The 11,013-nt window shown below is 33.5% G+C and overlaps 1 protein-coding gene and 1 non-coding gene across 2 annotated transcripts; both read left to right on the top strand.

Moving 5' to 3' along the window:
• The first annotated feature begins 558 nt into the window (after positions 1-558).
• On the top strand, positions 559-629 carry TRNAG-GCC (transfer RNA glycine (anticodon GCC)). Its single transcript has one exon. It is a non-coding gene; the product is annotated as a tRNA-Gly (tRNA).
• A 7,652-nt stretch (positions 630-8,281) lies between these two features.
• LOC130503887 (uncharacterized) lies at positions 8,282-9,855 on the top strand. The gene is made up of 3 exons (XM_056998452.1): positions 8,282-8,587; positions 8,710-8,935; positions 9,203-9,855. The coding sequence occupies exons 1-3, from the start codon at positions 8,363-8,365 to the stop codon at positions 9,586-9,588; spliced, it is 837 nt and encodes a 278-aa protein (XP_056854432.1). The 5' UTR covers positions 8,282-8,362; the 3' UTR covers positions 9,589-9,855.
• Positions 9,856-11,013: the final 1,158 nt, after the last annotated feature.

The following is an 11,013-nucleotide window of genomic DNA, read 5'->3' as shown; positions in this document are numbered from 1 at the left end:
TTAATGTTTTTAGTAAATGTCTATGATCTCCAAAATCTCAAATCTGACTTGAGGAAGACAAGTGATAGTGGAATGAATGTGGGGTTTACTGGAGAAAGACCAAGTGGTTGATGGTTTAGACTTCATGAGAGTAGGACTGTTCTGTGTGCAACCTGATCCGAGGATGCACCCAAAGATGAGACAAGTGGTGCATATATTGAGACTGAGTGATGATGGTGATGAGAGGGAAAGGGAAGGCCGAAGGCATGTAAGTGATCTTATCGGAGAGTATAAAGAGTTCTTACTTGTTGGTAACTAGTGACGGAAGACAACACCCACGTATACCTAAATAGATGGCGCTCGTCTTCAGATTCCAATTCCTTTAAGAGCTCTGGTTCTATTCTTCAAGGTAGGTAAAAAGCTAGCGTGCGTTTTTGTTGTTGTTGTAGTTACTATTATATAGAGGTTGTGTCATTGTTTTGTAAATATGATGTGTATGAATTTCATTTATGTTTGAACTTTCACAAATTTTCATGAAAACTGTTTTCTATAATTCTATGTTGCTTACTAAACAACAAGGCACCAGTGGTCTAGTGGTAGAATAGTACCCTGCCACGGTACAGACCCGGGTTCGATTCCCGGCTGGTGCACATATTCTTTTAACTTCTCACCCTTTTGGGCTATCGGAATCTTCGAAATAAGTGGGAATGGTGCAGCTACTGCTATAAAGTATGGTATGCTTTTTCAAAACAATATTATACGATCTATGGGCCGATCATTCAGTCCTCCTAGTACTTAAAAGTTGGCTGAGGTTATCAAAAAAATAATCTAAATGTATTTACGATCCTTTTTATTTTATTCTAACTTTAGATTTACAAAACAAATTTTAATTTTTTGGGTGCAGTTAGTTTATACATGATAGATATTAGGATATACGTGTATACATTATGTATTACATTCAGACCTAATGTTTAAATGAAAATTAGATTAATCCTGAAATGATAATCTTGTTTATAGATATTCTAACTTAACTTACTAACTTACGTTAAAAGTGTCACTTTACTATAGACAAATTGGATTCAGGGTAATGTTATTTTTCTAAAGAATAACTGGCTAACACACTAATTGAAGGTTGAAAAGCATTTTTCATTAAAAGGACCAAAGAAAGTTGAAGGGAAAGTTTTTGTCTGCTTATAGTTAATTAATAAAAGAATCATATTATGTTATCATTATCTCCAAAGCCATAATCAGTCTCTGTCCATTACTAAGCACCTTTAAATTAAGGTTTGTTGAAAAGATTTATCACGTAGGTACTTGATTTAGTTTGATATAATGTTGGGTTGGTGGGATTTAAGACCACGACCTATATATCCGAATTGCTATTTTTTTACCATGAAGTCGTCGTCGTACAGGGAAGAAACGAAGCAGGTGACATAAAGTTAATCCAATTTAATGTTCTGCTACCTCATCCATTATTGTAAGTACTCCCAAGTAACTTGACGAGTTCTAAATTTATGTTTCCAATGTTATTTTTTATTACTTTTGTTTCATAATAAATGTCACTCTAAACTCATTTTCTTGTTACACAAAGAGTGTCACTTTACAATTCCAATATAAATTATACTAACTTTCAGCTGAAAATTAATTGCAAACTACATTGATTTTATAAATAATTTTATTTATCTAAAATACTATTGGTCAAAGAGGTAATTACAACTTACATATATTTCAACAACTTTCTTAATCTGTGTGAAAAATGTCACAACGACATTCTTTAAAAAACGGAGGGAGTACACTTTTGTAACGCACGATCAGTGATATCAAAAGTATTTTTTCCCCTTTTTTTCTAGAAAAACCGATGATTAAATATTGGTCCGGACGTTCGGGTACCCGTTGGTGTCCGGATCTGGTTTTTCGGATTTTTGGGTTTTCGAGTTTACGCTCCTAGATCACATAGTAAAATTTTATTAGTACGGGTCGGGTTCAGATAATAACACTTCGGATTCGGTTAAAAATTATATTGCGTCCTAAAACCCATAAAGTAACCATATATCATTCGGGTTCGGGTTATACCGGTTCGGTTCGGATATAACCAAAATAAAAAAAACAAAAACTTAAAGAAATACAACTAAATTAATAAAAATTAATCTATTACACATAAAATTGCTAAATTAACAATAAAACGTTAAATCAAATATGAAAACAAACATTATTTGTAAACAATATTCATTATATTATAGAGAGTAAACTTGTTATTGCAATGAACAAATTATAAATTACTTATTTATAAATAATTGCGTACTTAAAACATTTTTAATATCGTTAATATTTATTATTATATATCATATTATTTACGAATATTAAATTTAATAACTAAAATACTTATATATATATATATTTTAAAATATTTATATTAACTATTAGTTTCGGGTTTTTTAGGTTACATGTTCGGGTTCGGTTAATAACACTTCGGTTTCGGATATTTTTTATATCACCCTACAAGATCCGTTCGGGTACTTTTACATTTCGGATCGGATAACGGATCGGGTTTTTCGGTTCGGATTCGGTTCGGATTTCGGGTTCCAGATTTTATACTCAGGCCTAATTAAATATGAGCTTGGGTAAGTGCTTAATGATGGTTAGCAGATAGGTGCGACCATGTGAGCTAGTCTCAGATTTGATATCATGGACAGTATTCAAACAGCTGACCAAAAAAAGAGAACAGTTTAGAAATGTTTTAGCATTGTTGAAAAATTAAGCGCATAACTAACCTCTCTACTAAAAACAAAACCGAATTAAAGTCTTTGCTAAATATATAAACAGCTTTCATTTAGTACATAGCCTCAAGAAGTAGTCATTTATTCAATAGTTGTGATTACTATGCATTTTTTTTACAACGATTACTATGCATAATTGATGAAATTTTAATTAGTTAATCTTACATTAGTCTTCTTCTTCCTTCTTCCCCATTCGATAGTTAGGATTGCTATTGGATATTTCCTGTTTTATTTTCCTTCTTATCGATTGCATGTTAGATTGGTGAACATGAGTTGCCAGGTTCAGGTGACGTTTTCTTTACAATAAGAATTGTAAGATAGTAAAACCGATAAAAACTTTATAAATTAATAATGTTGCACAAAAAATATTTTTTACCTAAAATAAAAAATATTTGATTTTTGATTATATTCATTAATTTTTTTTAAATTTTGACATTTACGTTGGTTTTATTGCATTATTCAGTGTATAGAAAATATGTTTTATAGAATTTAAATATAGTTTTAGATACAATTTCACTAAATCGTATAAAATATATTAAATATTAAATAATTTTATTATAAATATTAAAAACAATATAATGGTTGATTCATATTTATATAAAATATGTAAACATATATATTATTATTTATATTTTTAGTGTAGCCATATGTTTACATATGATTTTCTGATTAATATTACTATTTTATTATCTTATCGATTTGTGACATATTTTAAATCCGTTTAGTTTGAAATTGAATAAATTTATTAATTTCTAGAAATGCATCGACAATGCATCGAGGTCGGAAACGATCCTTTTCAAAAGACAACGTTTATAGTCGATGCATCGAGGTCGGAAACGATCCTTTTCAAAAGAACGTTTATAATATATTCAATTCAACTACAGATGTTAAAAAAAATTATAAAGTGACATTTCCATTAACCTTGCTCTCTTTTCTCTTGGGATTCACTCCTAGCCAGGGTCTATCCATCAAGCAATACGAATAGTGAATATAAATTGATTATGGTGATTGGTGACAAAACAATGACGAGTATATATGTTGTACAGGTCTAATCTACAAATATACTTTATTATGGTAATCCGAATGTTTAATTGGATCTTTCAATGTAGAAAAAAATATCGATTAGCCTTTTGTAGTCTCCATAGCCTTCGTATCGACTCATCACATGTGGAAGAAATGAACGTCAAGTATCAGATTGTTTATTCAACGAGTCCAATATCAACTAATTTAACTTGTAATTGATACAAAAAGATCATTTCATATCCTTTTTTATCTGACACGGATCACATACGATAACACAAAATTATACAGAGGTAGCACATGTGACAGCTTTTAACAGCATTTATTCTATTAAGTCCAACACACACTATTTAACTCTCATATTAATATATAGCATACAGTTTGCGCCCGGTTATAGTCAGCGGCGGATCTAGACATACTTTTACTTCTAATTGGAGGCACAATTATAAATGTCAAGTTAGTAGAGAGCATTTTCATAGGGTTTAAGCTAATTACATAAAGAAAATCAAAATTCTGAACAGATAAAATTTAGTTGGGGCACGAGACCCGATACAAACAACCAGTGGCGGAGCTAGGTCTAGATTTTATAGGGGTCACAATTAGGTTTATTATAGCCAAAAGGGTCATGTACGTGTTTTGAACTCGTGACACAGGGGTCAAAAAGAAGGGTTTGAACCACTACACCACAACAATTACATTATACAAAAGCCTAAAAACTAAATTTTATAAATTTCATACGGGTCATATGACCCCCTCTCTTCAAGGTGGCTCCGCCACTGCAAACAACATACGTCCAGCCCTGGATATACTAATTTATGCAAGACGAGTCATGTTGTATATTAGCCTGGTTAACTGTATCAAGGTTTTTTTATTCATATGTCCACTATATTTGCCTAAATACAAATAGTAAGAAAATTGGAACTATTCAGGAAGTTTTACAAAACAACGACAAAATGCATGATTGCTTTATGTATCCAACATTTCACACTTTACTTTGTGTCAGTGTACTAACAACAACAAATGTTCTAACTGTTTGGTGTTTACCTCAGCTCAATGAGCTGGTCCACATGCTGCCACCAATTACTCTTATTAAGATTTTTATTTTTTGTGAAAGCACCTTATCCAAGAATATTCCCAGCCTCCTAAAATTCTGATAAAAATGCGGAATATTCTACTAAATCCAATAGTTTTTACTTTTTGGTTTACCTCGCTTATGATAATGACATGTTCAACATTTTCATGTGAGCCATTGAAACAAAACAGCTGTTTAAAACTACGAAGTGATATATTAAACTGCATCTATTGTTTGTTAGACATCAAAATGCGTTTAGAGAGAATGCGCTATAACTCCATCATCACATTTTGCCAAACTTGAGCATTCTTTTCTTTGAGCAACAACCATAATCATTAATAACGGAAAGGTTCACTACAGAGACCTAGATCATATACTATTTGTTTTGTAGAAGTAACTAATCTGTTTAACGTACTTTTACTACGTTATCTGAAAATCGATTCTATAAGCATATTCGACATATCCAAAGTATCTTTGTAGTAAATTATTTGATTGTAATAGATGCGAAAAAGGTTCAGGTAATGCAGATGCACTTTACTTAGACCAAAATATCGTTTTCTTTCTGTAGATACAGTAACCATATACACTACAAAATTTGCATAACTTGGAAATTCAAAGAACTTTAACTTTGTAATGCGAATACATCGTGCTATAAATCAGATAATTGTTAATTTTGTCGAAGAACAATTTAAAAGAATCAGACTGGAACAAGAAAATATTATATGTTCCTAATATTCTACTTAAGCCAATAATTTTCCTTTTCAATTTTATTTTACCTCTCTCATAATATGAGCTGTTCAACATTGTCATGTGAGGTGTCGAGAGATAATACCAGTTTCGAACTACAAAGTTATATCATAGTAACCTGTATCTATGGTTTGGTAGACATATGAATATAGAGAATGCAATTTTAACTCCATTATCGCATTTACCAATCATTCTTCCCAAACTTAAGTATATACCATTCTTTTGTAAGAATAACTAGTGTGCTTAACGTACATCTACTAAGTATCCGAAATTTGATTCTATTAGTTAAGCACATTCCACATATCCAAACGTATCTTTTAGTCAATTAAATGATTGTAGTAAATGCGAAAAAGGTTCCTGTAATGCAGGTGCACTTTATTTCATCAAAATATCGTTTTGTTTCTGTAGTTATGGTAAGCATATACATTATAGATTATACTCCAATATTTGCATAAATTGGTAAACAAATTTAATTTTGTAATGTGAATACATCATGCTAAAAATTTCGTTACAGTTAATTTGTCAAAGAAAATTTTATGTTCCTAATTTTCTTATAACTGGCATATTTCCTAATATAAGTTCTAATCTTCAGCTAATTTCTCTAATTATTTTATTTTGGTGACATGATAAGGAAAGAAGTATCCCCACCCCATGTAGGTAGCCGGGATAAGCTCGTCTAGGACAAAAAGACACGTGTATGGCTATCTTCCACGTAGATGTCTTTGTCCCTGTCTGATTTTTGGCACGTGGGTCCCTTTATCATGATCAGGACGATTCTAGCGAGTGCTTTTCCAATAATTAATAGTTGCGCTTTCTTTTTTTTTCCATCTAAAAGTATTTTATTAAAGGACCGTAGTCCAAAAACGAAGTACAAACAACCAAAGCCTAAAAGCCCAACCGAAAAGGGTCCAAACAAAAGAAAATCCGGATCCAAACATTAACATCCGACAAACCATGGATCTAAAGCGAACACGAATCACCACGTGTTAAATCCTCAACAGCGAGAAATAATACGTGTCACCAAGCCGAAGAGCTCACCGTTCCAAGAAATTTCACCGGAAACGAAACAGTTCCACCCCAGAGACAAGCGGAGCATCCCAAATCTCCACCATCGGAGAGTCGAACCACGAAAAGAATCTATGAGCCTACCTAAGATCTCATCCGGTTCCCCAAATCCACACAGGATTACATCCCGACACTATCACCGCCGTCCTCATCGCCGTAGCACTATTAATGGAGAGCTTCATCGCCTGTCGAGATCTCATCCAACAGGAATTACGTCGCCGAAACGAAGACCAGACGATTCCATCCCTTTGCTTTCTTCAACGGAGAGTAACCATCAAACTATCGATATCTCTCCTTGAAGCAAAACCGCAAACCACCGACCGATACAACAAACAGATCGTCGGATTGTCACCGGACCGTCGCCGTACAGAGACCAAGCGATATAAGAAATCAAAGCCGCCCGTCAACCCTTATCGAAGCGATGCAACGCCGGAATCAAAGCCGGACGTCCACCACGAAAAAGGCACGGCGCTGGAAACAGAATCGCCGCTAAAAAGCGACGAGTAGGAAGAGGAACGGAAACCACCGCGAGTCTCTCTCTTTTTTAGAGAGAAGAGAAAGCTTCTACCATCCCCTAACTCTTAATAGTTGTGCTTTCTAAATCGCATTGCAATATAAATCCATTCTCAAGCCAATCGTACAAAATAACTTTTATCAAGTAACAAAATTCCTTTCTTGTACAGATACGTGTATTCACTATATAAAAAATGTTAACATAATTTTCTCAATACATGTACCAATATTAAGTGTTAACGAAAATTTTGGATAGATAATTCATAATTGTGTAGTAGCTTCTAAAACGTGTTAGTTGCTAATGAATTAGGCAAAGAGATATACAATGATAAATTATCTATAAACTTATGATCTAACTCGACACGCTTTATCTGTTTTCAATTAATTTTAAGAAAATAGTATATTGATAATTAGCAAGTGGTAAGAATGAATTTTACAAAATAACTTTTATCAAGTAACAAAATTCCTTTTTGTACAGACACGTGTATTCACTATATAAACAATGTTAACGTAATTTTCTCAATACATATACCAATATTAAGTGTTAACGAAAATTTTGGATAGATAATTCATAATTGTGTAGTAGCTTCTAAAACGTGTTAGTTGCTCATGAATTAGACAAAAAGATATACAATGATAAATTATCTATAAACTTATGATCTAACTCGATACGCTTTATCTGTTTTCAATTAAGTTTAAGAAAATAGTATATTGATAATTAGCAAGTGGCAAGAATGAATTTAGTACGAAGTTTCGTCTCTGGTTAAAAAAAAACAGTTTAATTTAGCAAAAGATAATATTTTTATAATAATAATTGAAACGTTCTAGTAATGTTATAGGGATCGAGTATATCCGAATCTATAATGGGGAGTTCTCGTGGTTGGGACCATGCTGACACAGAAACTAGCTGTCTTTAGCAATCACATCTGACTCAGCTCCTAATAAGATTCTGACACGTCACTTTGGTCCAAACTCAACAGATCATTCGATGCACTTGTTCGCGGCGCCTTGCATCTGTTTCTCCCACTCTTCAGGTGGGTCCTACTATTTATCCAGGTCCCACAGAGGCCTCACTTTCTGACCTATATATATCCTTCTAGTTTAATCCTATTTTTCTTCAACCCAAAACAACAAAAGAAGAATTAAAAGAAAGAAAAAAGACATTTTCATCTCTCTCTTCTTGAAAGCAATGGATCGGCAAAACTCCGATGACATCATGAAGTTTCTTGACGGAATGGCTAGCTCCGACGATGTTTTATTTGGTTTTCTCGACGAAGGAAACCATTCACCGGAGGATTACCATGATTCCGGTAGCTTCGCCGGCGGCGAAGAATCCGATGCTGACAACGATGCCGCCGGTTGCAATTCCGAAGAGAGCAAAACGTTTTGGCAGGAACAAAAACAACTTCTCCAGGTAATTTTTTTATATATTAGTTGATAAACTATAATTGTCTCTTCTTTGATTATAATAAAAGATCCAAGTTTTTTTCGTGGGGTATACTTAATTTGGTTTTGGGGCTATCTGTCAATGTGTAGGCGACACTGTATAGGACAAGTTCAGTTGAGACAAAGATTCGACAAGCAACAAAAGAAGCGTTGAAAGAAGTGAGATCAAAGGGTTTGCAATGTGTTTGCCGGAGACCGATGATCGGCGGTTGCCGTAGCTGTTTGCGCGGTGAAGTAGCTAGCCGTCTCCGAGATGCCGGCTATGATTGCGTCATTTGCAAATCCAAGTGGAGAAGCAATCACGAGATTCCTGCAGGTATAATTAATAACCCCATTTTACTCAGTTTTCCAAATTTTCAATATTTTAGTTTTAGTAGTTTCCTAATAAATAAAAAGATTTGTTTTTAAAAAAATTTACGAGATTTTCAAAAGTTTAAGTTTGATATGGACTTGTTTTGAAACGTTCAACCCTCTTTATCACCAAGTCAATGGAATTGTCTAGATACTTGCTTATTGCATCAAGTTGTCATTAATTGTAATAATAGTTGGACTGACCATGATATTTATTTATTGAAAATATTAGGTGAGCATGAATATTTGGAAATCGTGGACAAATCTGGATCAAAGAAAAGCGAGATCCGTGTGGTGATTGAGCTATCTTTTAGGGCGGAGTTTGAGATGGCGAGAGGTAGTGAGGAGTACAAGCGACTCGTTGGAATATTACCTGAAGTGTACGTCGGGAAAACAGAGAGGCTAAAATCGCTGATTAAAATATTGTGCACGGCGGCTAAAAAGTGTATGAAAGACAAGAAAATGCACATGGGTCCTTGGAGAAAACACAAGTACATGCAAGCCAAATGGCACGGCACTTCCGAAAGAAAATCCGTGAACCTGACTCCAGAGACTGAGACGCAGAAGGAGGAGGAGGATAAGAGTGTGATGGCGATCAAGCATAGGTTTCTATGTTGAATTATGGTATTTTTGGTGATTTATCCGCCGGAATGGGCCGTCCAGCCGCCGTCGCGGTCGTGTGATTATATATGTATACATAGGACGTACGAATACGATAAGTAAATTAGGTGGAGATTAAGTGAATGAGTTTCACATTGAGAGTTTGCGTGGAATTGTCCGAGCGATGATTTTGTGTGCCCAAACAGGGCAAACTCCTTGGACCCATTGTAGTATACACATCGTTGTTCTAATTGAGATAAATTCAAACTGGCCCTCTTTAGTGCACTCCTATTGCTCTACTATCTTAAATGGAGTTCTAAACAACATAAGACTACTATATTAATAGGCCTAGTATTAAAATAATCTTTGATGTTTGAAAGGTTAATCATCATAATTTTTTGTTACAGAAACTGTGGGTCTCTTGCTTTTTCTCTCATAGTTTCATATTTCATCTTCTTTTTAATTATCTAGGTATCCACTAATTATCTTTAATATAAGAATGGATAATGACAAAAGATAAACATGAGAATGGATTATTTCCTCTTTGAATGTTCATGTGATCATTGTCCAAAGTCAACACGGTTTTGCAAGAGCCACTTAGGAAAATGAACAAAACCGTGAATAAATTACATGGCTCTGACTAGTAAACAATTCCGAGGAACAAGTAGAATTAAAAGAAAACAGAACAGAAAAAATGGACTTTGGAGGAATATATTTCTTCGATTTTGTTCATCAGCATTGTAGAGTACAAATTTTCTTTCGTATAAAACTCAACTTTTCTACTTGTTCGGTAAAAAAGCTAATAATACTTTCTGTTTCTTTTGATTGGTGAAAACAAAGCAAATGTAGTGTAACACTCAGTTATGGTAAATAGTTACACCCATTGGCCATTGGTAGATCAGAGATTTTTTTTGTTGGATCTTCTCAAACGTCAACGATCATCATCTTCGAATAAGCATTTTTTGTTTCGGTCTATATATTTTCCCTAAAATATTATGAGGTGATACTTATACGAAAGTGTTATGGACGAAAAAAACTCCATTATCATATGTTGCAAGGTTGAAAGTTGCGTGATTAAAAAATGGAGCAAACTTCAAATTGAGTGTACGTGCACGTTTCATCTTTTCCCGACAGATCATAAGGAATCTAAATCAAGGATTACTAAAAAACAGGAATATGATGTTAATCTATCTTATTAAAACAGAAACATTTTGTTGGACCTAACTACTGTTTTGTAAGATTTTAAATTAAATACACTTTTTTTACAAGTTATATTCACATGCATTCATTAATAAGCCCTCTCTTATATTTTGATTGGTTTAGGAAATAAATGGTCAAAACATTAGTTAAAAGATTTGAAATATATTCATGTGCATAAGATTAGTAACTCCATCTTTTCATTATTAAATTGCTGCATAGTTGCATACGACTACTTACAATTTT

This window comes from Raphanus sativus, unplaced genomic scaffold (assembly GCF_000801105.2).
Source record: "Raphanus sativus cultivar WK10039 unplaced genomic scaffold, ASM80110v3 Scaffold1207, whole genome shotgun sequence".
Lineage (NCBI taxonomy): Eukaryota > Viridiplantae > Streptophyta > Magnoliopsida > Brassicales > Brassicaceae > Raphanus > Raphanus sativus.
This window is presented reverse-complemented; position numbering and strand designations above follow the sequence as displayed.

Bases quoted from the DNA above. Each gene is read 5' to 3' on its own strand.
- LOC130503887 (XM_056998452.1), top strand. From the start codon at position 8,363: ATGGATCGGCAAAACTCCGATGACATCATGAAGTTTCTTGACGGAATG. The intron at 8,588-8,709 runs GTAATTTTTTTA...GTCAATGTGTAG, and splicing joins AACAAAAACAACTTCTCCAG to GCGACACTGTATAGGACAAG. The intron at 8,936-9,202 runs GTATAATTAATA...TGAAAATATTAG, and splicing joins CAATCACGAGATTCCTGCAG to GTGAGCATGAATATTTGGAA.